Source organism: Cebidichthys violaceus, unplaced genomic scaffold (assembly GCF_023349555.1).
Source record: "Cebidichthys violaceus isolate CVI_PGR_0920_01 unplaced genomic scaffold, fCebVio1.0.p SCAF_344, whole genome shotgun sequence".
Taxonomy (NCBI): Eukaryota; Metazoa; Chordata; class Actinopteri; order Perciformes; family Stichaeidae; genus Cebidichthys; species Cebidichthys violaceus.
The window spans coordinates 15,795-43,697 of record NW_027176533.1 but is presented as its reverse complement, the minus strand read 5'-3'; the positions used below and the strand labels follow the sequence as shown (position 1 = coordinate 43,697).

General features: G+C 46.2%; 1 protein-coding gene across 1 annotated transcript; it reads right to left on the bottom strand.

Moving 5' to 3' along the window:
- Positions 1-272: 272 nt before the first annotated feature.
- Positions 273-27,903, bottom strand: LOC137883680 (nuclear factor of activated T-cells, cytoplasmic 1-like; the record flags this gene model as incomplete). Its single annotated transcript, XM_068725249.1, has 7 exons — positions 27,459-27,903; positions 25,219-26,293; positions 23,323-23,482; positions 14,361-14,563; positions 10,852-11,024; positions 9,696-9,836; positions 273-328 (listed from the first exon to the last, which is right to left on the bottom strand). Coding segments are annotated over exons 1-7 (1,911 nt in total), but the record flags the coding sequence as incomplete, so codon positions are not given.

The following is a 27,903-nucleotide window of genomic DNA, read 5'->3' as shown; positions in this document are numbered from 1 at the left end:
TATGAGTTCTTCTATTTTGTAATCCCTGCAAAAACAATATGACAGCCTGTGTTTACTCCGTTAGGATATAGAGATTTTGTGAAAATTCCATTCAGGATTGCATGGGCTAATCACCGTATTCTATGTTGCAACTTGTAATGCCTTGACAAAGGTTACATCATTACAAGGGACAGATGAGGAGGAGACAGAGAGGAAAACATAGAAATTGTCAAGGGAGGGTGGGACTGAAGACAGCGGGAGCATTTCCAGTGTAGTCTTTGAGGTGTACTTACATTTTTGACGGAGTCCTTGTCAACTTTGGCTTCTGTCTCCCACAGATGATGCCCATCTATTGGCAAAAGAATACAACATTTAGTGTGATGCTAAAAACAAGAGAGACCTTAGATGGAGGGCGGCTATAATCTGCAGGTGATACTCATTATCATTGAAGAGATGTGGGTAACAGGATTAGGATGGGGGGAGGGATTTAGTTTAGTGTAGTGATGAAACAATTAGCTGATTATACAAGTCTTTGAAAATTGAAATCCTTTTTTCACATCGATCCTCTTTAGTACTGTTTTTGGTCAAATATCTATTCCTATTATTTGTAATATTTAATGTCTTTTGTTATTGCCAGGGTATATCCTAAAAACCAATCCAATTTGATCACAATAAAAAGAAAAGAACATTGAAAAGCTCTAGGTTTCAGGATTTTAAAAATGCAAAACAAAACAAAGGGAATATATACTTTTAGGTTTTGGAAAATTGTGATGGTAATTTTGTCACTATTTTATCCAAAAAATATCATGAAGTTAAGCACTAACTTCAGCCCAAGGTCAGATCTTCAACTGGGACCGCCCACTTTCTCATTCAGTTTTCATCTCTGTTAAATTTGTCACTATTTCTGTCCCTTCATTAAATCCTTGATTCGATTTGTTTCTATTCCCCCCCCCCCCCCCCCTTATTTCTATTCTTAACTCTGCTCTGTGAAAAAAAGAACAGCAGAGAACTCTTTGTTCTCTTTCTTCTCATCTCTCTCGTCTTGTTGTGGTAAGGAGGTTCCCTTTGCTGCCATGCAATAAAAGGCCTGTGAGCTACCGCAGCTGTTGGAAGCCTGCAGAAGCTCAGCTCACATTCTTTGGGTTTTCTCCGTGATTTCGTGCCACACCTTAGCGAACAGACTCTCGGGGCTCTGCTTGGGCAATCAGCACCGACCACAGTCGGAGTTTTTTTTCCTTGCTTTTTTTTCAGAACCGATGACTCATCAGGGCTGTCAGAAATAGAAGCGACACAGAACAGTCTTTGTGTCAGCGGCACACCATGTGAGGCAATAAGCATGGGCAACTGTGGCACCGCTACTGTAAGCTAGCAGCAGCAGCCGTGACTTTAGGCTGCTGAGACGCTGTGCTTTGCTTCTGGGACAGGAAGCCATCAGATAAGATAATCAGAGTCAGTTCCCAAAGAACTGATAGCAGAAGTCCAGCAGCTCTGGAAGATGTAAAAACCCTTTATTTTTTTTTCTTTTCCTCCCCCCAAAGTATTATGTTTTTCACATCATGCAGCGAGTGAAAGAAAAAAGGATCCCAGGCACGGTTGGTTTATTATTGGTGAGCTGTGGTCGTGGGGGCCGGTGCTCAGCTTTACTATTCAGAGGGTGAACATCAGTAGATATCTCTTTCCAAAATGGCCATATTAAAACCCAGGGAAAGAGAAAAACAGACGGGGAACAGATCAGATAAGGCTTTTCTATTTGAACTCGGGGAAATCAGAGTTACAGATGGAGAAATGCGCCTCGCTGTAACGGAGACGATGCGGACGACCAGGGGAATAGAAGCAGGGTCCTATAGGACTGCCGTGTGGGGCGCAGAAATCACGCTGTGTGTTTGGCAGGTGATCGAGATGCCGAAAAGAATGAGTCACGCTATGAAGTGGCTCAGAGTATGGAAGGGCAATCAGAGTGAGCACAGACAGGGAGAAGGTCAGAGAGACAGAGACAAACAGAGATGAGCGTTCCTCATGTTACGTCTAGGGGAACCAAGAGGGAATCTCACCCGCCTCCGCTCTGGGAGACACTCCAAGAGGGAAACCTTAGACCGCGACGTCAATCCCAACCTCCACTGGTAAACAAGTTTTTCAAACTTTTCTTTCTCTTTCACTACCTTTTACAGCCCCCGGCCACTTCGTTCCTCCAAACTTTTCAAACAATTTGCTCCGTCAGACTTCAGCAAAATCTGAAACCGAGACGCGATTTGGGATGGGGCCCACATGTTGCATACCTTTGCGAGTCAGAGAGCGTGCTGTAAGACTGATAACCGCAGAACTTTCCATTCACTGCTTCTTCCCTGCAACATCTGCAAAATGCTTCTGTTCTCGACAACACCTCCGCCTTCGCGCAGGCTCCACCCACGCGCAACGCACACACACGCAGCCACAGTATCCTCCACCTTTGTTCGGGCCTACGGCTTGAATGGTAAGAGTGGGAAGCACATACAATAGAGGGTATAGGAGATTTGTCCAGAGAAGTCTTGCTATAATCCAGTGACATTTAAAAATAGAAATGAATGGAAGCGCACAGACAAATAGAGACACTTGCTCTCAAAGGTAAACCAACCACATGCCTATTGCTCTACATGACTCACTTGTGCAAATGATATCTACAAAGACTAACACCTACAGAGACAACCAGGACAACACACTCATCATCAGGCAATTAGGCCACATGCAGGGTGAGGCGTTCTAGGAGTCTTCTCCAGTTCTTGACAGCGCATAATGTCGTGTGCATGGTGTTAACACAGCAACGGTGTTGCCGCTCGAGTAAATCTCACACAATCAAATCCTCTCATTTTGAGTATTTTCATGGACTTTACTTTGGTTAATGATAAAGATGTGTGTCCTCCATCTGGTGTCATCAAACCGCTGCAGACGGCAACTGCATTTTTAGGGAAATCCTATTCCTTGGGTTTGACAAAGCCAAAGACAGCAGAGGAATAGCATCTCTGTCCTCATAATGACCTTGCATATTTTGGCTTTCCACAGGTGATTTTTTTCTCTCCTAAAAAGTGTTGTGTAATGCACAACTTCCACTGACCAAAGAGAATATTTTTGAGGATGGAAAATATGATTCAAATTCTTAATTGCTGAGGTTTTCTCGTGAAACAACCCAGATGTATTTTGCAGCTACGGTAGCCTGTGTCTCTTTTCCAGAGCGAATTTCAGGAGTATTTTTCTGTCCTGTTTACATACATCATGTTTATATTCCGCTTTGCTGTTCCTGCCCAAAAGTAAAATACTTAAGTAGTTTCACACATAGTTTCACATCAATTACTTGGTTGTCCAATGAGGAGCAAACCTAAAAGGCCAAAAAGCCAAAAAGGGGTTCCCCCGTGACTGATCCCAGAGGTGCAGCTGCTTTCCCCCTCTGAAGCACCTGACCTCTGCCAATCTGAGGAGTGGTGAAACTGGAGAAATGTGGGGCTGCTTCAAATTGAGAGGCTTCTGTATAAATCAAGACCTGACAGTAGATCCGTGATGGGTTTATAGTCAGGAAGTGAGTTATTCTTGGTGTAAAACAAGGAAAGCGTGAGCGGACTTGACCCGTGGGTGCAGGCTGAGGAGGACGGCGGCCAGTAAAGACAGATTTTTTTTTTTTCTTTTATCAAGGCTCCAGCTGTGTGGCATTGAGTCTGAAAATGATCTAAAGACGGAGAGGGATGGCTGGAACATCATCCAGACATTTACATTTGTATAATATTTGTGTTCACATGGAAGCCATCAAGGTTGGTTGCTCTCCATGGTGTGTTGCACAGTATATCAGAGCCCAGGGAAGGGTCACTGCAAGAACCTTACTGACTAAACTGACTGTGTGGTGAACGATGACTGCAGGTAGATGCTCCATACGACATTCAGGTCATTAACATAGCAGTTAACAAATATGTAAAAATATAATAGAGCGGGGAAGTCACTCTCCCTCTGTGTGGGCTGTTATTCTGAGGTTCTCTATGCTGTGTTTACATAGCAAGGCCGGCAGCGCATGTCTTTTAGCACATGTGGCTACCTCATGGCCGCCGCCGATGGCGGCGTTGTGGAAGCGCAGCGCGGGCCCTCCGGCTCCTTCTCAGGTAAACAGTATTAGCCGTCAGCACTGTTGCAGTTGCAATGTTAGCCCTGTTAGCACGGCTAGCTGCGCTGAACTATTTGCAGACAAAGTGAACCTGAAGTCCCACGCATTGAGCAAAAATTTTATTCGAGATTATTCCATGGAAAGGGCATTTCTTAAGACCAGGTCAAGAAAGGGAAGTGGGAACAATTGCCTCTCTCTGATCTGAACCCCTTCTCTAGCTATGACATCTTCAGAGAAGTTTGAAGAAAGGGTGGAGGCCACAGGACATCTCTCTGTTATGATACCAGCATGATCCCTTTGAAGTATAGACATGCTCAATGAATAGGCATTCCAAAATAGTTCACTGGTCTGTTGCTGACGAAACCTCACACCATGAAAGAAATACGTCTTAATGAGCTTTGAGAGGCAAACTTTCACCACTATTTCACATAACCTTCATCCTATAACAGGACGCTTTAGTTTAACTTTGCATCGTTACACTCAAAATGTGTATAATACGCTTTTAGCACCGTTAGCTATGAGCCGCCGGCTGGAGAGCTGCCATGTTGAGAGGCAATCGAAATGCTACCGAACCGAAAATGCATCATGCGCCTTTAAAGTTGGCAGTGACATCTCCCCCCTCCAATATAGTATTCCATGGTTCGCTCAGGCACAGCTTTGGACCTGCAGTAGTTAATCGATGCTTTATGGCGGACGGCAGAGGAGCATGAGAGGTTGAGTCCCTCCAGCTCTGTTAGAGGAACTACAATTATTGCACATAATCATTGATTTTGGTGCAGTGTACCGTCCTAATTAGACAGGATACTGTAACTCACAGTCCTCTAATCTCTAGCCTGAAGCAAGGGCGGAGGCTGACCTTACGCTGCCATAGTGGCAAAATATGAGCCAAGATTATGCAGGTTATTCTAGCCTGAAGCCAAAGGGCAGTCTAGACATCCCGCTAGAAGTACAATACATCGACCGATTAGTCTGGTGTTTAGACTTGTCCACAGTGGACGTGTTCAACAAAGTATAAACAGTCTATGAATGAACTCGAACAGTACAAATCACAGACGGTGAGGCCTGCGTTCCTCGAATTAAAAAAGGCATGAGGAGCCGAATAGTTCAGCCCTTTTGCTGAGGAGTCTCCACATGACAAGGGAAATAGCCAAAGGGCATTGCTGTGGACTCCTCTGTCCTAATGTTACAGATTAAACTGTAGCTCAGACTTCTCTTGGTACTGAAGCAGAGGTGAAGACCAGACTTCTCTCCCCGCTGCAGTCCAGGCATGTGTGTGTGTGTGTGTGTGTGTGTGTGTGGTGCTGCCGAGCTCTCGGCAACGCTCCAATCCGACCAGATGTAAAAACTATCGAGCTCACCAGGGAATTCCCTCACCTCCCCTCTGAGTCAGAGTGTAGGCTTTCCCCAGCCCTCCCTCCGTCCGTCTGTCCGTCTGTCTGTCTGTCTGTCTGTCTCTATTTTCCCTGCCTCTAGCACTCATTCCATCCATGGAAAGCAGGGCAAGCCAGAACGCACACTGCAATAGGTGCGCCAGGTATGTCCTCCGACTCCTGCGCCAAGAGAGCGGTTTGGGCAAACCGAAACACCGACACAACCTCAAGACATACATATAATAAAAAAAAAAACAGGCACGACGACGCAACAAAAGATGGAAAGTTTCATAAATGCCCACGTGCGGCTACGTGGAGGGTACAACTCTCCACGGCAGAGGGAAAAAAAAAAAAATGATAAGGCCTATTAAAAATACATGTCAACAATAATTACCATTGAAAAGAATGTTTACATTACAGCAGAAACAAAAATGTGGACTTGAGGTTCTTGAGTCTATCATTATCCAGCTACAGTCCGATTCATTTGCTCTCTCTCTGTGTGTGGTCTGCGATGAACAAAAAAAACGAGGAAGAGCAGTTAAATTGATTCATCCATTGAAAGAATAAAGAACGTGTATTCACTGTAAAGTCACATGACCCTACTCCTGGCATTCATTCAGTAAACAAGTCAATGATGTCTCAGTACACAAGGTCACAAACGGGACATCTAAGGACGCCCTGTCTTTTTTTTTTTTTTTTGTTGCCTCTCCTCTTCCTCTCCTCTTTCTCATCTCTCTGAGGGTCTTGCCTTTTCCGTTTCACCCCTCCACAGGGAACCCCTTGCGGATGACTCACTGAAAACACTTCCTACTGAACAACGCAAACAGGCCCGCAGGCGAACAGCGATAGCGCACGCCCACCTACACAACAACAAACACACTCACACACACACACTCACACACACACACACACACACACACATGTCCATGCAGTGGATGCGCACAGTTTGCATCAGTTATCCTGTGGGTGACGAAGTGGAGCAGAGGGGATGGACGTGGCATTTGAAAAGTAGAAGTAATTATTTTTCGAGGCGCATTAAGGTCTCCCGCAGTGGCGACAGCTATGAGCTCTGCTCATTTGATACTGAGGGTGTCTCAAGGGGGGGGGGGGGCAGACAGACAATCAAAACAACACAGAGCGAAGGAGAGAAGCAGTTAAGTGGCAGTGAGAGACATGATTTAACTGTGCAGCAGGTAGAAAGAAAACATATTACATTTTTATTCTGCTTTTTCCATTTAGAGATAACAACAAATCTGCCGATCTATGATCTTTCGCACTGGTGCAGAATGTACTAGTCAAGCACACACTACTGCATGCTCACACCAGAAATAATAGTATTAGGCAGATGAAACATTTAACTTAACCTACTTTCACATGGAGCAGAGTTTACTATTTGCCTTTTTCATTGATTGATTTCTAGCTTTAAAAAACAACTTTTCTCACTTTTGAGATGATGCCAGAGGCCCCTGAAACCAGTGTGAACTACGATGATTTTGATGATTTGAGTCAATGATTTGCCAAGGACTGGTGAATGAGTTTGGGGTCCCCGTTCTCATCGCTTAACCAGAAACTGTTAATGGGACAATCTCTCAAATGTTTATGTCATCCATTATTTAAGAGTCCAATAATGAATTGACATCTGCTCTTGTTGTTTTCGAAGCGGGCAATTCCAAAACAGTCATCTGGGTATGTTTGAGCTAAAAGCAGCTACATCTTTGAGTGTGTGAAAGCAAATGGAAACGGTTAAAGAAATACATGTATTTATGATTCATGGCCGTCTCATTTGGGCTAATAGGCTTTTGTGATCTCCCTCTGACTCGACTTGGGCGATTTAATCGTTCGCGAGAGTTGGATCGGGACACTCGAAAAAAAACCGTCTGTTGCTCCTTAGGATTTGTGGAATTTTTTTGGAAGGTGTTTATTGGAGTCAATTTTTGGAAAATGAGCAGCCGGCCTGATCTCTGATGGCAGCGACCGTAATGGCTGTCACCACTGTGGCAAAATAAGTGATCGCTGTTGTGCCGTACAAAGAGCTCGGCTGTGCGCGTCCCACTGTGTGCATAAGCACATGTCTGTGACTAGTAATTATTGCGGCGCAATGCTCTGTATTTCATGGGTGCATTTAGTCATGAACTTTTCCAAAGGAAAATAAAACCAACGTTACAGAAGAAATCTGTAATATAATTATAATTTTATTGGGTTCTTTTTCTTTTTTCCTCAGTTTGGTCCTTCTAAATCAACAAGAGAAATTTTAAGTCGGAGAACCATCATGAAACAGCGGGATCCTCCGATTAAAATGCCAAAAGACAATATTTTGCAGTATATTCGGGACATAAGCACTTTTCCACACTGATACTTGCTCGTAGATAGTTGCCATTAGTGAGTGATGTGTGCATGTGTGTAGTGTGTTGCTCCGTCTGTAATGGGCTTTTTGACTTTGGAGACCCTGGAAGTGGTGGGTCATTAAAGTTTACATAAAAGCAGACTAAGTAGTAGACAGACAACCTCTCTTTCGATCGCTCTCTCTCGCTCTCTCTCTCTCTCTCTCTCTCTCTCTCTCTCTCTCTCTCTCTCTCTCTCTCTCTCTCTCTCTCCTTCTCCACACCGCAGAGACGGAAAACAAACCGCTGAAATGTCGATGGCAGGCGCGAGTGTGGGGATCCCGCTAGCGCAGAGCTCCACGCCGGCTAATGTCTTTAACGGGTATCGAGGATAGAGGTAAGAAGAATTGAAGGATGAGGGAGTGAAAGAAGAGAATAAGAGGAAACGGAGAGCCCAGGGTAGGCAGTGAGGGGGTGAAGAAAGGGTAACACAACCTTGAAGGGGTCATGAGTCTCAAGTAGCAGGGAGAGGAGAGGCGGAGGTGTTGTGTACGTATGGGCTTTCCTCTCAAGGGGATCCCCCTCCATGACTAAGTAAAGCCAGGAGGAGGGAGACCCCGTATTACCAAGTTCATCCACCTCCCCTCACCCCATCTCTACCTATCCCTGAACCCCTAAGGCGCTTAAGAGCGTGCAAGTGTTTCAGCTTGTCTTATTTTGAAGTCACTGAATCACATTTTTATAATTTTTGGGGGAAATTCAGCATTGTCGAAGCCTCTCTTTTCCCTTCTAATGTTGAGACTCGATTTGGCAAGAGCTATGTTGAAGCAGTCATTAAGGTTTCAAGTATTCTCTATTGATTCAAGCAATTAATTTGGTAGTTTTCTAATTAATTGTTGCCTTCTCACCTAGTTATTAGCAAGTAAACAGCTGAAATGAGATGTGGGAGAAGCTAGTCCCATTTGCCATGTACTTTATACTGGGGAGAGTCAAAAATGCCTATTTTGCATCAAAATGTTAACTCTAATATCTCTATTTTGGGGCTTCTTGTTGTAGTGCTGTTTGGAAATATACACACAGCAGACGGGATCTGGCTTTTATGGACTGTGTCTCGTACGCCCATGTGAGTTGCATGCATGACACAATAATAAACACGTCATTTATTCATTCACTTAAGCAAGCAGAGAAGGTCATCTTCTGATGTTCGGGGCTTGTCTTTTTATTTCCCTGCTCTGACCAAAAACCTCTTGGTGACCTTGGTCTAGAATAAAAAAAAAGGAAGTGTTTTTGAGTGTAACAAGGGCATCATCACCAGAAAGCCATGATTAATCAATTGGTGGATAGTATCACAGATGCCTCCCACGTCCTTCCTTACTTGTCGCTCATGAACACTGTGTTTCAGACAGACTTCAGAGAAATCACTGTGCTTGACCTTTGCTTTGATTAAGTGGGTGGAAATCAAGGAAACGATCATTCACTCGCAACTTTGCACTTCACGGCGAGTATCCGGTAGAAACGGGTGAAAGAGGGAGCTACAGCAGTGAGAGTGAGCGAGATGGTTAAATGTCAAAAGCAAGGGAGTCAGGGAGGGAGGGGAGAGAGGGAAAGTGAGAGAGAGAGAGACGTTGCACATGCTCTGGTTGTGATTCATTCCTTAACTTGTGGCGAGCACCAGCGAACAGGCAATGGAAACTTCAGCAAATGTAAATACGCTTTGGTTAAAAATATAGTGGCTTAATGCACACCACATGTGGCTCTCTGGCGGGGCCTGCTCTATTTTGACGGGAGGAGAGACGGAGGAAATGCGACGGGGGGGGAAAAAAGGGAGAGAAAGAGACATTTGAAAAGAGATATTAAGAGGGGGGATTGAGAGGCAGTAAACATGGCCGGGTGACGGCTGCTTACCCTGGGCCTTCTCCACGAACACCACCTTGGAGTCAGGGAGGAAGTTGAGGCCACTCAGGAGCATCATTTTGCCTCCGGTGGCAGGGTAGCTATCCACACTCTGCTTCTCCACCAGCGGAAGCTCCTGAGCTGAGCGCTGGGCTGCGGGAGAGGGACGCACACATTTCAATACGGTGTGTGTGTGTGTGTGTGTGTGTGTGTGTGTGTGTGTGTGTGTGTGTGTGTGTGTGAGGAGCCCCACATAAACTCACTGGCTTATCTCCATCCACCCCACGCAGCACAAGCCCGGCACACAGCCAGTCAAACAGCAGTAAAACAGACTTATCAACTTTATTGTGATGATTTCATGACCTCTAAGAGGGTTTTGGCCAACAGCTGCACTTTAAATGATATTGAAAAAAGGCGGACGACTGATCGAAACAACATTTTCATGATCTGATCCTAAAGTCCCTATTTTCCATTGACAGGCCTATCGCCAACCACCTGTCTCTGTTTTCTGTAACTGTGGCTAGCTAGTCAGCTTTAGCCTCTAGGATTTGGTGTTCAGATCCACAGCCAGAGTAACTATTCTATTAAACCTATTATCCCACTGCATCACTTCAGAAATGGGAACTTACTAAAGTGCTAAAGAAATCTTAAATTCGCCGCAGAAACCGTTCTCAGTAATGATGAACCGACTCAGATTAACATCCACTTTAGGCTATAAACTATAATGCCAGCTCTGTCTCACCTCTTACCTTTAATTGGCTTTCCTGGGTGCAAATAACAGCACACCTTTATACACAAACGAATGACAAAGAAACAGAGGTTTCTTTCAATGCGCTCAGTCAACCGTGCCAAAACCGGAGGCTGGCAAATGACCTTTGAGGAACCTGTGCTAATGGGGTAGTCTTACCACAATAACTTGTGCATTCAGTCATAAAATGTGAGTTGAAATAGATAACACGTGTGTCTGGCATCACGTACAATGCATCTATTGCCTTGGCCAAGTTGCTTTGATCACATAAAGCCTTATTGGCTGCAGGGGCACTGAATTTGCTCCAGCGAGTAATAAAATAGCAGCTCGGTTTATTGGATTACAACAATAGATGCCACCTTTTTCCTTAAGTGGCGAGCAAAGAGAGCAGGCGTGCCAGTTTATTTCTGTGCAACTCACAGCATTCGATGGGGTTGGAGGCGGCCTGCAGGGACAGCGTCCTGCCGTTGGGCTGGTTGATGTGCACACGAAACACCAGTCTCACGCGCGTGTTCTTACGCCCGATGTCCGTCTCTCCTTTGCGAAGCTCGATGTCCGAATTGCGCAGCTTCAGGATCCCTGCGCAATCAATTCTGGGACAGAGGCGGGGGAGGGTCAAATTTAACACCATAGTTCAAAGATGACATTTTATATTCAAGATAATGGAAAAATGACAACTGGCTTTCCCTGTGTGATCATGCAGGATACTCCCAACACAAGAAGTATGGACAAAGAAGTGAAACGGGAGCAAATTTGATGACTCTGGCTATTTCAACTTAAAAGACAGCGGGCCGGGTAGCTGCACATTAAAGAGCAGCAGAGAAGGCCGCTTGGTGTTTCAGATCAAGCTCTGGAGGTCCACTGGAGCATGGCCGCGTCGTTATTAATACTGCGTGTCATCAAAGACGGAGTTGGACATTAATGACTTCGCGTCACAGTTTTAAAGAGTCACGGTGGTCAAAGAATTAGCAGCTCTCTGGAGGAATCCTCGGGACTGAGCGAGCCATCAAACACGGTCCCATCAGCTGCAGCCGGGATACACAAAGTCACTTTTATTGCTAGCAGAGCGCACCGAGCCTCTCTCCGGTCCCTTCACACCATTGGAGCCTTACGCTTCATATGTTTAGGGTTGAAAACCCATCTGCTAATCATTGCCACGTGTGGCAATAGACTCTTTTCTAAGCTGTCTGTCTTTATTTCGTTTCACAATTTGGAAGGCAAAAGGGGTGAATTTTTTTTTCCCTTTTCTTGGTGGAAAAAAGGCATTCATTTTCAGACACGGCCTTTCATGAATTTAAATAAAACTAGTGTGGCTGGTAAAAAATAAAAAAAATAAAAAGGCGATCGCATACGAATGGGATATGGTTTGGCACTTCTGTTATTTTACATGGTAGCTTTTTTGGCGCTAATCCTGGAACATGGAAGATGTCAGGTTTTATACCAATCCATGTCTCCCCTTTTGCTTCGGTTTGGACAATTTGAATAAATAAGAAAAAATAAATGATATGCAACGCTGGCTACCCGCTCTTTATCAGCCTCGCATGATGCACGTGTTGTGTGATGCATGCAGTTTTAAAACAAACACCGGATGAATCTCCAGCGAGGAAATGTTTAGACTAGTTTTCTCTCCGAGCAAGACAAGCTCAACATGTGAGCTATTAAACAACTCTTTCATAGTTACTGATATACAACAGTCTAAACCCTATTCCAAGCATCCCCTTAGTGATTACGTTACATGTATTTATGATCATACAGTATATTAATTTGTAGAAGCATTAACGTTACTTTAAATTGAGCCGCTGTAGGCGTACGTGCATGAGATGGATTTTCCAAGAGTAGGAAAGAAAGACAGATTGAAACTGTCTGAAAGTTTGATTGCAGTTCTCGTCTGTCCGCATCCCACACAGCGAGCAATGATCGCTGGCACGAGAGCAGGGAGATGGATGCTGCGCTATCAAGACGACTGTTAAACAGCTCAGTGGAAAGAGACAGTTTCTCTGACCTTTCAGATAGTCAGGGGAGAAAGAGAGAACTTTCACTCCTCTTCGTGTGCGCTGACGACAAAGGGGAACAGAAACTTCCTCTCGAATATTTTTTCAATATCGGCTTCATCCTGAGGGACGCATTAAGTCAAATGGGTGAGGGGCGGCCCCTGAATGCGATACAATATAAGGGATATTGTGGTATTGTTGGAAATGATATTGTAAAGCGGTACGGATGTTAAAATCACCCATGCTCAGCAAAAGCAGGCCACTGTCCAGTCAGGAAACTCTTATGTCCTATGAATACATTCAGAATCTCCTGCATTTCAACAAACACGAAAAAAAAGTCCCTAGAAAATAGAGATTCAGTAAATCATAACTTATTTGTTTTGTTTTTCTTTTTACAAAATAATGTAAGTATTTTACATTTTTCAAACCAGTAGGATGAACCTGAGGCGCAGTAAGAGGTAACACTCTTATGTAACCTATGTTCGGATACAGCGGTTTTATCCATAACCCAGAGTTCTGGGCCCCAATCCAACAAAATCCACTGCAGCCTAGTCTGAATGGAGCCCCAGGACAGGAGCTACTGCCTGGACACACTGCAGAGCACAGGCCCTATATACTGCAGGTCTGGAGGACGGATGAGAGAGGCCAAGGCTGATTTTCCTCAGGCTACAAACCGATGCTAACTTCTTTTTTTTTTTAAATGTAGACTAAGGACGTATTTAGGAGAGGACTTCAGGCAATTTGAACCACTCCTATCACAAAGTAAAATGTATCTGTTAATTTCTGTTTGAGCTCACAGACCACAGGAAGTCAAAAAGGAGCAGACAGCCTTCCTGAATGGCAAAGAAACCTAGCTAGCTTGCTAGCTCGTCTGCTGAACACAAATAGTTTGCTCACATAGTAGCAAAGTAGAGTTGGCTAACAATGCTGCTGCTTGTTAGCGGGAGTGATTCAAGCACAACAGCTTTCAAATGGATTCAGAAGTTTTCAAACTGTTCGAACTTACACTCACACAGTCTATTTTTGGGCATGGTGCTACAGGCTGGTAATTTAGATTACCTATACTTCCTCACACCTTCATGGCTTACTGGGATTGAACACCGCCATTGTTACTGTGATTAGCAACACCTGTGTTGTTCCTACTATGGCAGCTCAAAATGTCTGCTATGAAGGCTTATTACTTGGGTTTTAATAAGCATATGTGTGCATTCAAGATTTTAATTATACATAAGAGTGATTTTGTGCACTTTTTATTCCTTTATACATTTTAATTGATATGAATTGCCATTGTTTTGCTATTGCAAATGTCTACCATAATTGCCACAATTGTTTGTGATGAGTGCCAGTTGTTTTTTTTTTTATTGCACATTGCAAGCCACAGGGCTAAGGGAGAAATTGTGAGCACCAAACATTTCTGAATCACAATTTTGGAATGCAGAATTCCTTTCGGCAGAGCTTTTACTTCAGCAGTGGTGTTCTAATACGTTCAACTTGTTGGAAAATATTAGCCAGGCCTTATGTAACGGGACTACGTCCTACACAACCATGTGTCTCTCAGCGAGTCATGGCTCTAGTCCGGTTGTTACTTTTTAAGATATTATTTGGGCAAAAAACTTTTGTGAGGGCTCCTGATCAAACATTTATTTTACAACTTTAGAGTCTTAAGTCACCCAAGCGCCTATTTCATTTCCTTGGAAATCATACATCTCTTGGAGTCAAAGCACGGCTCTCACTGTTGAAGGCCCATTCAGAAGTGTGTGCTGTAAAGCACCTATCATCGGGAATTCTGTTTGTAGAGCCTAAGCAAAGAGGAAAGTGCTGAGAGAAAGAAGCCAGCGTGTGTTATTGTGGGTGTATTTTAAAGAAAAGAGTTACTGGTGAAGAGTGTCGAAAGTAAAAGACTGATAGGCGACTTGTGAAGAGTCTAAGGGCACTCACATGGCTCTCATGTTGTTTTCGGGCAGCAGAGGGATCTCCAGAACTTTGGTGTTGGATTGCATGACTTCATGGCTGGCGGTGGAGACGGTTTTGCCAGTGATGCGGTGAACCTGGTAGAAGGCATGTGGTCGCAGGAGGCGGTCGTCTGCGGTCCCGATGAACAGCTGCAGGGTGAGCGGCTCGCTTTCCATGTAGCCATAAAGCTGGCGGGAGAACAAAGGGGACCCAGGTGAGAGGCAACATCAGGCTTTTAAGACCTCCATCTCAGGCGACCCCTCATTTAGGAAATAGAGATTGAATGCACATCGGCTCCTGGTGGTTAAAGGGGCTTTTAATGATAGCTCTGACATGGTAGAGGGGCTGCGAAAACAAGCCCCTTGTCTTTGTTTGTTTTTTGGTTGGGTTGGAAACCCCGTTTTTAGTGGACGTTTTTTGTTGTCCTTTTTTAGCTAGTTCTAAATTCCTTTAGGGGTGGGTGAAGAAATGGATGTCTCTGAGTCTGTCTGGGGTTAGAGATCTCCTCTGTACGGAGACATGGAGGCTGATGGAGATTCCGGCTTCCCAGAACTCCCCTGATCTATTAAAAATGGCATTGCTGCTATTAACAAAAGTGCCTACAAAGAGAGTGGAAAGTGACCTTACAGAGACAAAATAACCAGGGCGATCGTCTCAGGTCTGCCTCAAGGTGAGATGCTCACAGTCTATAAAGTTTAAACTCAATGAAACTAAAGACATTGACAACCAGTATCAAAATGCACGTGTGTTCAACAATTCTGTTTTCTCTGACAACTACCAGCATACATTTAGAGCCGAATGAATGTGTCTTTATAGGTACGGTGGTCGCGAATTCAGCGAACTTTACACCTCAGTTTAATAACACCAAAACACTACGTGGGGCTCGGCATGCAGACGGGATCCAGCCCTTTACCTTTGGGCAGTTATGAACATGCATTATGATTTCCATTAAAGCTCAGAGACAGTGTCCCACTGTGATGAAAGAGACTCCTGTATCAGAACCACCACTTCAAACAACTACCACTTCCTCTTGAAGGCCTCCATTAGCTGCTACCGCTCAAGTAATAAAAAGATCAAATCTTTTATAAAAGAGAAGAAAAAGCTCCGTAGCCATGCGTAGTTTGAAAAGCACTGTTGACTTTTTGGGGTCAACGCCACTTCAAATATTGAGCGCAACTGCCAATTTGCATTCAGCATCCCTGGATCACTTTCTGACAGTGTCTAAAGCAACATTATTTGATGATTTAACCAAGTGTATAATGGCTCGAAAATACGAGGCAGGGTTGCGAATTCCAAAGTGTGGTGAAGGACAACTGATACCTTGTGAGTGATTTCTGACCAGAATAATTTGCCGACCAAATGTGGATTTCTGGTGGAACTGAGTCTCACGCTGCAGACCTCCCAGGATACGCTCGCTCCGTGCAGCGCAAAGTGGTCGTATGGTCAAAATGTGCGGATGTGTTGTGTGGATTTAAAAATCTCTCCAGATCTACAAAGACAACTGCAAAATCCATCTGGTTCAAACCGAGAGAAATCCGAGAGGACTGACTGCTCAACGGGGTGGACGTCTTTGGACCCGCCCAGGTGGCTACTTGACCGCATATGACATATTACTGTGAGAGATCACTTACTGTAGGGCTCACCAAGCCATGGCCATCTAGAAAAAAAAATCCCACAAATTGGTCAATTACCCCAGCGCACACCAGCGCATCGCTTCTGACCAATTTTTCTTTCAGCATCTATCCGAGTGAAAGCAGTGGTAGCGTCGGACGGAATAAAAGCCCCCCCCCCCCCGTTGTTTATCTAAGACACTGAGTCATATAACAAAATGCAGACCACATGTAGCCAATGACATAATCTGATTAATGGGTTTATAATCACCTTTGTGAGGGCGGTCAGCGATGGGGCCGTGAGGAAGAGGTAGGTCGGTGGAGGACTGGAGAGCTACGTCATTAGTAGTCTGTGGAAATTAGTGCTGCAGTGTCATGGACACCTAGTGTCTTCGGTTTGAGAACTAATTTGTCTGGGTACTGTATTAAACGTTGTCTGGCCTGATAATAATAAACACGACGATTAAACGCCTTTGGTCTGCACTTGACGACAGATCTTTTTGGATTTGGGACAAGGCAGATGATGTGTTCTTTTTCTCCCGAGCAATTTTCAGCATTAATTATGTTGAATAAAAATAGGATGTGACTGGGCAGCGGAGGCGAGCATATATCCATATGTCTCAATATTCTCAGCAGCCAGTGCTTATCGTGCTTTGCTTTGATTCGGATTCCAAGGAAGTGCAAAGGGAGTGGCGAAGCAAAAGCTGTCGTCCATCTCCAGTTCCAACCATCCTATTTTTCGCTCCAGCTCCGCGTAGTGTCTCTAGCAGCTGTCTTGACCCGCGAGCTAGTCACACATGCTAGTCATCAGTGAGTTAGGCCGAGGTCAGGGGCTTCTTGAAGTCTTGGCATCCCGAGGGACCACTTCATCTGTGCGGTGATCTCACCGGCAGACCCCGCTCTGCTTGTTATATTTTACTTATGGTGTCACCAGTGGTAATTATCCATAGCCACACATGCTACCAGTTACTTGTGTATTGACTCGTGAGAGCGCTACGGTGGAGCATGAGGTACGCATCTGAGACGCCGGAGCGTTAAATTGCATGACGTTTCCTTATGATTTAATAAAACGCAGGCAGCCGCACTACAAAGCCGTGTCGCCTGTCACTTTAGCCTCAGCAGACTTCTTTGGATGTCTCGGTGACCTCCAACCATTACATCAGCTGACACGTGGCAGTGAGGAGGCCCACAAGAGAGGCAGGAGGGAGCAAGGGGTGGGGGTCTTTATCCCTTCACTCGTCTTGCGGTAGCGCACGATGACGGTGGCGTCCGCGCTCAAACCCGTGGTGACCTCATGCAGGAGAGGAAGTGATTAATGAGGTCAGGTAGACCTCTTGGTGACGGTGGTCTTCCCAGCAGCAAAGGGAAGGCGGTCTAGTCCCCCCCTGGGCGACCTCCCCCCCCCCCCCCCCCCCCCCCCTCCCCCGACTCCTTTACCATATGTGCTCCTCTGACCCCGTCCCTGAGACCCCCCTTCGCTTCTGTGATGCTTTCCTCAAATGCACACCACAAGCAGAGCGCAAGACTTACTTCTTCATTTTATTCTCAAAGGGGGAATAAGATGAGAAAAAAGTTGAGATAGTGTCGTAAACCTTAAGTGTGGGCTGACAACAGAGGCTTCACACACACACACACACACACACACACACACACACACACCTGTGACCTCAGCTTTGTATTTGTGTCTAATGCAGCCTGTGAGGTTGGACCGGAGCGCAGCTAATTTTGTCCAGATGAGCTTTCCGAGCTGTGACTGCAGCCTATCTGGCACGCGCACTGTATATTTATTTTGAGATAATCTAAACCGAGTTCGAATCCAGGCTTGATTTGCAGCTGTTACAGGGTGCCAACTTCTGCCACTGTGTCAGCTAGAACCATTTACACCTCCCACCGCAGGCCGCCTCTGCACGAGCCATTTCTGATAGCCGATGGCTCAAGTGAAACATTGTGGATACGGCAGATGATGCATTAATTGCGTAATTGCACGCAGCTGTATTGTCTGGGTCAGTTGTGATGATGTGGACGGGGTGTGGAGCAGAAAAAAAAGTGAGCGCGGTGGGTGCATCCCATGCGCTTTCCACCATTCATCTCCCAGTGCCTTTGGGCCATTAAAGATCCATCATCTGTATCGAAAGTTACAGCCCTTTGGGATACAGCCCCCGATGTTTTTCTTTTTTCTCTTTCTTTTCTTAACTCTCTTTGCTTCGCTCACTGAAAATCAGTTGTGATCAAATACTGACAGAGGGCTCGCTTTTTGACTGATACATTTCATCCTTCAGTTTCTTTAGTTAATAGTGACCGTCTCTACACCTGGCCTCAGCAGTTCAAAGACAGGAGTTCAACATGCATTGTTTAATAATGACTTGCCGGTACATTAGATGTGTCTGGCCCGGCTCAAGATCGAGTGCGAATAAACTCCACAGGCCTGCAGTGGGCTGCCTGCTATCCCTCCGCAGTGATTTCATCACTGCCTGGAGAAATGTCATGACTCGTAGAGGTCCACGTGGCGCAGAGAATTGGGGAGGGGAGAGGAGAGGAGAGGCAGAAGACGACTGGAAGCAGCAAAGGAGGGTGTGAGTGTGTGTGTGTGTGGGGGGGGACTGAAGCAAGAGAGGAGAAATACAACAGCAGATTCAAGCCTTTTCCCATTATCACGCCCCCCCCCCTCTTTCTGTCAAGTGCTGACAGTCCCACGGCCAGCCTGTGCTGTATCCAATTAAATGTACACTCGTCCAAGTTGTCTCTCCTTCCAGACTTTACTCCATCACCCTCCTGCCCCGCTAATGTCTCCAGTCCCTCATACTGAATGCATCAGGCAACATATGCAATCCTTTAATGCGCTGCGTATCCATAGCTCCAAAAAGCTGCTTCTTTTTTTTCCTTTTTCTTTTTTATAAGTAACCAGGCAGCTAAAGTTTTTGTCGAAGCGAGCACTTCGGCGTTATGTCATTGAGGGCACAGTTTCAAGCTCTAGCCCATGTCTAGACCAGCGAGGGTCCAAATTCCACATAAAAAAAAAAAAGAATGGCTATATTACCAGCACAAGACGTATCGCCCCCAAAACCTACAGAGAATTTGAGTAAGATGATGCACGGATGACTGCTGTGCCACCCCAAAAGGCACGACTAACCCACCAGTGTCTTACCTCATAAATCTGCGGGCTGTCTGGTTATCACCTCAAAACCAGTGAAAACGACACACATTTCGCTGCACTTTTTTTCCACGTGCTATTAACCGGTAATTAGTGGTAGCCCAACGCCAGTGTAAGGGAAGCCCCGCAGATGGAGAACCACAATTTAAGAGTGGCATAAATACCCCTTTGGGCAACGAATAACAGCCCTGACTAAGCTCTAACGGCACTACAGGGTACGCCGAGGCTTTTGGATATCAAACAAGAGGCGGCAGTAGATTTAACGAGCAATTAGCAGCTACAGTATAGGATGCTGCAGATCGGGGGATTTTTTTTTTTTCTTTTTTTTTTTTCGCCGAGACATTACGCAGCCAGCGAGCGCCCGGATCCCAAGGTGAAACCGCACATGCAAAGGACCGAGCACATGTTTGCCGAGGTCTTTCATGTCGTCGTGGCGGAAACATAGTGCGAATTTGAGGTGCATTACATACAGTTGCAGAGGAAGGGAGATGGGTATTAAGTCACGCACACGTTAATAGGGACGATGGCCACATCCTGTTGAAATTACACCGTGTCTGTTGCTGCTTTAGACTTAATGAGAGACTGAGTATGTGTGTGTGTGTGTGTGTGTGTGTGTGTGTGTGTGTGCGTGAGGGGTAAAGCCCTATAGGCCAGTCATTATCCTATACGAACAAGCCATATGCGGGACTTTGCAGCACGCCGTGCGATGGGTTTTAATACTCCACAGGTGTTGCTGTCTGATGTTACTAAAGGTCTGGCAGATGTCTGTGTGTTTCCTGACTGAGGTTGAACCAGAAGAGCCTTTGCAACGTCTTCCGCTGAACCCGCATTTCAGATCAGAGCCGGGTCACGGGTCCTCGGTCAATATAATTATTCAGCACATTTCCACCTTCCCCCCCCCCCCCCCCCCCCCCCAAATCAATCAATGTCGTGGTCACATTCTGAGTGAAGGTAGATTAGGTTGCTGCTTCTTATTTTATTTTTTTTACCCTGACCATGGCTTTGAAAGTCATCCTGTAGATGTTTGGCATAGCTGTGGTGAGAGAAAGGAGAGTCTGGAACAGTGTGAGAGGAGCCGATAGAGTAGCCGAGATCCCCTTAATGGTTGCTGTGGTCTGCTGCAGTAAATAAAGTGGAAAAGCAGCCGCGGGGGGTCACAGAGTAAGACCAATCGGGAGGGAGGAGGGTTAAAAGGCCGCGGATGGAGGGAGGAGGGCGAGCCCAGAATAAATGACGGAGATTCGGAGCAAGAAGCGCAGAGAGCCGGCGCAAGCAGCAGAGGGGTAATGAGTCGAGGTAACCAATGATCTAGAGGTTTTCATCGGTGTGTGGCCGGAGCACAGACGCTCCATTCTCCTCGCCCCGCTTTTGGGGGACCGGTGCGGTTGATCTGCTGCAGCTCAGGGTGATGTCAGACCTTACAGATGATAAACTTCCCTGTGCCTTTGTCAAGAAAAAAAAAAAACGCCTCCGCTTGTTATCGAGTAGCAAGACAACAACAGTAATTGAGCAGTTGGGCGTCTTGGTGAAATTATCTGTCAGTCGCCGTCTCTCCTTGGGGAGGGGGAGGGGGGGGGGGGGGACTGTAAACTGTAGAAACAATGTGTCCCTTCATGTTTTTCATCTCGCTGTTTTTTTTCCTCCGCTGTTGCTTTCCAACACACATGTCGCCATCACTCACAGCGCACATGTCTGATCATCCATGAGCTTAAAAAAAAACAAAACAAAAAAACAACAGAGCTGTGGATGACTGGGCTTCAACCGAGGGAGGCCTGCTGGTGTGGGTTTGGGAGATGGTTGAAGGATGAGCGGCTCACAAGGAGTGACATCCTCAGGCCCTCCAGGGAGGGAGGGAGGCACCGGTGCATGGAAAAGGGGAAGTGGCGTGCGATGGGTGCTGGGATTTTGACTTCTGACTATCCACCCCCACCACGGCTACGCTCAGCCAACCTCGGTGCCACCGAGGCCCTAATCAGCAGGATGCAGAGCATCTCCAGGGGCAGCCCAGCCAGGCCCCAGCTGCCTGGTGACTCCCTCTGCCCCTCTCTCTCCCTCTCTCTCTCTAATCACTCCAGTCTTAAGCACAAACACACACACACTTCCTTCACCGCTTCCTACACCCGTGTCCCTGTGTCATTATGTACTCATTCTCCTCGACTGCACCTCACCCATCCAGCGCCTGCCACCCATTACCACAGGGCACCGGGGACTACAGCATGCTCTATCCTCCACGACAACACAATTTCACCCAACACTACAACAAAGACTAAGAGAGCGACGGAGAGCGAGAGGCAGTCAGATTCATGATTTGCACTCCAAACTGTGCAAAGAACTTCCCTGAAGATACCGCACATGCTCTTCTTCTTCTTCTTCTTCTTTTTCTACAGTATGCCCTCTAGCATGTACACATGATTGCGTAATCATTGTAGATTTATCTTTCTACCAGCTGCCATGCTGCCAGTGATTTGAACTGCGATGAAACCCTCGAGATATTCCGATTGACTGCACATGCAGACGCATAAATCACTCCTCACCCAAAAAGTAAGAGTAAAGTGTGAGCTATGCGAGTACGGGGGAAGGTGTGACGGCAAAGCAGATGTTATCATATTTTCTCCATGACTACTACTCGCCAATAATTGGACAACAAACACGGGAAGACGAAGACATCCTCGCAAAGTTGGCAACGAGTTGGCGTCTGTGTCGTCTGAAAGAAACAACCCGGGCCATCGATGTAAATGTGGACAAAAGGGTGTATGCAGAAGACACACAGGACGCTTACTCATGACTTATTTTTACTCCGGGCCCCCGGAGTGAGTCAGAAAGCGGTGTAAACTAAATCAAAACCGGCCTCACCTGCCACAGCTGTGCACGGCAAGCCGAGTCTGTTCAGCCTCATCGGGGAGGCGCGAGGGAGAGATGTTGATTCGCCCGCATGTGGACATACAAAGGTTTGCAATGAAAGGGAATAATTACCTGTATGCGCAGAGACAGGCCTGCTTATAACACAACGCCGGCCAACAGCTGTCAAGTGCGTTTGACGTCGAGCAGACCGGGATGTGCTGACAACATCTATTTGCACAATAGCCGTGGTAATGCCTAAGTGTGTGACAAGGACGGACCACCAACCCGAAACTGAAACCTGCGACCTGAAATCTTTAAAAATCCAACAAAATCCTCGTCAATAAATGCCCCTGTATGTTATTAGTATGAATTGACGACATTAAAGGGTAAATTGATGCTCAACCTTCGGGACACACACACACACACACACACACACACACACACGCCGCTAGATCCCCACCTTAAGTAAACCGGGATGTCAGTGCAGTGTGATGACAGTGTAGCAGAGAAAGGAGCTCTGTGCTGTGCCGCTGCGGTGAGGCTGACGTGTGCTCTTTGCGTGTTCGCCAAGCACAATAGTGAGAGGCGACGGCTCTGCTCCTATACTAATTGAGTCAGCATGCGCCGCTGCTGGTTCAGGGCACCTTTCTGCAGCAGTAGGTTGACTCCCGGCTTCAGGGAACATTAACAAGACGGCACACGGGAACATACAGAAACATGTGGACAGCGGTGTGTGTGAATGCACACATATGCAGTCAAAAGTTACAGAAGCGGCTCGAGGGCTTTTGAGATCTCCTTACTTTGCCTGACAAGTTGAATATTCTGTAAGTTTTTAAAAAATCTCTTACTTCTAATCTTCTGACGCAAACTTTAATAGATGAAGACAGTAGTGCATCCATTTTTGGTCACATTTTAATTCTGCAGAATGAGCTGCAAGATGTTTGCAGATAGTATAGATTTAAAAGTGCATCACATAATTCAGAAATAAACTAAAACTGACCACTCAAATGTGATTTAAAGATTTCTTTGGTAAAATAAATAATAATAAATAGAAAAAGCAAGAGAATGTCAGTGTCTGGACTAATGAGAGAAAGGTCATGGCTGCTCTGACTTTGCTCTGAGACCACATGCTGTCATAAAGTCAGCGACAGCCAAGCTTCCATGTCACTAGCTTGTTTGTTGGACAGAAAGAAAGCTCCATTAATCAGTCATGAATGCACTTCTCTGCTTGTTACCACGTATGCTGTAATGACAGCAAATTATCAAACACAAAAGCTAACCTTGTCTCTGATAAACACGAGTGTGTACAGTGAGTCTACAAAGTCACGCAGCGCTGGTGACATACCTGTACGACAGGGTGGCTACCACACAGCGCCTTCACCGCCCCCCGGCTGCCTTCGGTCTCATAGTGGGCCCTGTGGTGGGACTTCGGCTGCACCTCGATCTGTAGGTTGTACGGGCCGGAGCAGGACGGAAGCTGCCAGTCAAGAGCTGGCAGAGATGGACTGCAATGACACGACACATTTTTTATTAGGATAATGTTTCTTACTCTACCGCTGATTGATACAATAGTGGATACACTTTTTATGGGAAACACTTTCTCTGCTAAACACTTGGTTAATTTAGCTGAAAAACAGGAATTGCTGTGACATGCATTTCCAAGTTGCTTATAATAAAAACTAAATTTAAAAAGAAGCTTTTGTTCCCTCAATTTTTTATTCCATTATATTCTTAAAACTGGTGGTCACATTGGATTTGCCAGAGATTGAATTGTGAGGTTGCATTTTTTTTTTCCACGGTTTCCATCACTGGAATCACAAAGTTCAAAACTTGCTTTAAATTAGCCTCAAATTAGGACACTTCTCCTTCTCCGTTTCATCATGGACTGTGATCCAATCAATAGAAGTAATTCCTCTGCCCTTATATTTGAAAAGTAAGAATGTGCCCTGGTTAGAGAGCGGTGTGTTTTGTATTATGGTGTGACAGGTGGGAGTTAAGAAAGTGACAGTGGGATGAAAGACATTTCTAGGGCACAAAAACAAATCTCACACAAAATGGCAATCAGCCTGTCCTCTGATACAATTATCAATTCCTAATTGATAGCTGTATAATCCTAAAGAACAGCCACGGCCGCTTTTAAGACAATAGATGGAGTTATACCATGGAATAAGGTCAGCAGTACACCCTGCGTGATATCTCTTTCTCAGAGCCGCAGCTGGCCTCCCTTAACATCATTGTTCTCGAGATGGAGAGTCAGAGCTTCCCATGTGAACACCGTGGAGATATCTAAACCAAAACAAACATGTGCAAGACAATATTTCGCTGTGCCGGATGCCTGGTAAACGCAAAGCCCTGACCCAGAGGGTGGCTCAACTGAAAACAATCTCTGGCATCTTTGTGGGACTTGCGGGCTGTTTGTTGACCCAAAACGAACTGATTTCCCCCCGCGGGGCTTTATCTGCCCAGTCAGGGCATGACATCAGGTTAGCCACACAGAGAGAGATGGGCTGATGGCGCGACAGACCACGGCAGCCAGCCGGCTGATTAACCCACAGACTGCTTCCCCTTCAGTCAGGCCTGTCACCATTACTTCCTGTTGCTCACTATCTTAATCAAACACTTGATTTCCGCCAGGAGACTGTGTTATTGGCTTGGGAAAAATGCCACGACGGACACAATTGAAAATGAAGAAGCCTGTTTTGCTCAAAAGTCAAAATCAATGATATAGTTGAGTGCACACTGTGCGTGCACTTGTGTGATTGTGTCTATATGAGTTCTTATGTTTGTGCGAGGGTTGCTGTGGCAACAGTGCCACGCAGATGCTGGGCAACTCCACCCCGCGTAATATGATTTATGGAATAGTTTTGATCTTCAAAGAGAACTCCTTTGGAAGTGAAGGGCATGCAACTTTTGGATTTCTTCCTTTTGATATGGCCTTTGAAGATTAAAAACTAAAGCTGAAATCTTGTCCTTGCAATAAATTAGCAAAATGGAAACTAAAACGCAAAAACGGGGCAAAGTAATGGCATTATTGGATGAATTGTTTCTCCTTTGGACTGTCTGAAAAATGTTAAGGCATTCCTTCGGCACCACTGTCTGTTTAAATAAGTTAACACCTGTGTGTGCTCTATAGTCTTCTCAAGGCAAGTGAGAGACAAATGGGTGGGTTTTCACACTGACTGGTTGGATTTGTATTAACTTTGTTACAGTAATACTGAGTTGCTGGACCGGCTCCACCTACCTGAGGTAAGGCTTGGGTTTAGACCAGGAGTACGGATGCTGGGGCACATCCAGGAACCCTCCGCAGTAGCTCTCCTTCTTGAGGGCCAGACGGGAGGGGTAGTCCTCATGGCAGAGCTCCCCGTCGGGGTCCAACTTCAGGCTCATGGAGTGGTCCAGCATGGTCTTCCGCGTCTTGATTGGGATCCCTTCCCCCATGTCTACTACTCCATCTGTGGTTAGAGCGTTGATGGCGGCCACGATGGCAGAGTTGGTGTACTGGTTGGTGTTGGCCTGCCAGTTCTCATCTGTGACACTGACCCTGGGGGAGCCGTGTGGGGATGGAGTGGTGGGCGACTGGTTGGGTGAGCAGGATGTCTGACGGTAGGTGGTGCCGTTGAAGCTGTACTTTCTCTTCCCCATGCCGCCGTTGTTGACTCCGCCGCCTCCACTGCACGAGGGGGAGTTAGGCCTGGAGCCGCGGGGTTGTGCCGGCCAGCCCTCCTCGGCCACGGCTCCAATCTGAGGGGAGGTGGAGGGTGAATGGTGAGGGGAAGCTACAGGACCGCTGGCATGTGGGCAAGACATGAGCGAAGATGAGCCTTTGGGCGAAACGCAGGGGGACTGCCAGGGAGAGTTCTGGGGGGAGTTGTCGTAGTTGTAGAAGCCCGACTCGTAAGAGGACGCCTCTGAGTTACAGCTACGAGAGGAAATGCTACTTGCTGGGCTGAGGCAGCTGGGGTCGCGGTAGCCGTCGGCATTGGGCAGCGTCAGCGTCACGATGGAGTTGACGCCTCGCTTGATGATGTGGTCCTCACTATTGCTCTCTTCTACCTCATCCTCGGGATACTGGCTGTAGGCAGTGATCTCAATACGGGGGCTTTCCAAAGCCGGGGCCCCATTGGGTCTCAGGCCGTGGGGCAGGTAATAACCCGATGCTGCGTGGTTATCATTTTGGAGGCTGTAGCCTGTCTGGTGGCAGGAGGAAACTGAGATGACTGGGCTGGACTGTAAAGTGTGGTACTGGGTGGCCAGACAGGGGTTGCCCATTCCCAGTGGAAGGGACAAGCTGACATTTGGTGTGTAGCTGTATGCATCTGAAAATAAAGAAGCATATTGTAAGTATATGGAGGTATAATATATGACAACAAACCACTGCAAAAGCTCAGAACCATTACATGATGGTGGCAATTAAATATGATTGCATTTTAGAACAATACCCCTACACAAATCTTACCAATGTGTCCCGCGACGAATGACTGCCTCCCTTCTTTATAAACATCTGGAGAAGCTTAGCAATCATCTCCGAGCATTTACTGTATGTGGTTGCTGTGCAGTCGCAAGTTGCACTGCCAGTCTGTTTGTTTGATCAGTTCATCTAAGGCTCTATTTGGCACTCCCTGCTGTCATATGTACTCTACACGAAATTCCTCCAGCAGCGCTGATGGATGCCTTATTTGATTGATTGCATCACTCACTGAGTGAATTAGGCCCTCCCCTGTGGAAAACTGACAGCACTCTCGCATCGCTCTGAGCTTGTGATTAAGTCAAAGAGTTTGCTGCAGCGTTGCACACAGATGCGCCGTGGTACACACACACACACACACACAGACACACACACAAACAAAGGGCACGCACAAGCGAGCGCACAAGGAGATCACTGGCAGACAAGTGCATTGACATACAAACTTGGTCAGTGTAAGCAGATGTCGCCTAGCAGGTATGCCACTCCGGTTGGCCTTGTGGCGGCCGGCTGCTGCATCACAAGTTGTAAACCCAAAGTCAGCGTTTTAATTGAGAATGTCAATAAGGGTAAAAGTGGTTAAAGAACGACAACCGGTCACAAACCCAGTTAAGGGCATTCCCCTTGATGCAGCGCGCTATATTTGTTAACCACAATGCCGTGCATCACATGAAATGATGAATCTGTCACCACATAATGTGTGGGTAGGAAGTCTGAAATTAGTTCATAATAGTCTATTTTCAGAGGTGATTATGCGCCGTGCATCAGACGAACTCAGTACACCACAAGTTGAGTGGTGTCAAGGACACTTTCGACAAACATTAACACAACACGGAGAATGTTAAAATGAAATTTGAATAAAACTAGTCAGCTTTTGTTTGGCTAGATGCACACACAATGTCTTCTTTTTTTTTTTAAACATAGAACATCCCAGTACAGAGGAGTGCCCTCGCGCTGTACAATATACAGGACATACAAAAAAGAAAAAAAAAAGAAAAGCCACCCTCCACTGTACCCACCTTTCTCAGGCTCATTCTGGACACCTCTGCTGTACTCAAACACATAGCTGAAATCAAACTCTTGCCCTTCATGCTGGAAACTCATCTCCGCACAAGTGATCATACACCAAGTCTCAACCTAAAAACTTGCGCATGCCTTCAGCTCACGTCTCCTCTGATGCTCCTCTCCTCTGGTTTGCCCTCTTCTAGTGCTGAACAGATGATAACGCCCTGCCCACTCCACCCGGTGGGACACACCTCCTTACTTCAGGCCCGACTGACTTTGCTTGAGAGCTGCAGTTGTTATTCTTTTTTTTTTTTCCCTTTGAACGTGTTGCGCGCAACGCCGCAACATACTTGACTTCTTCTACCACCCACTCCAACAGGCGCTGGGGCTTTCACTCCTGTGTGCTGCATGCTCTTGAAACTTGGCTGTTTACCGGGTTGCACACGTCACACACGTCTG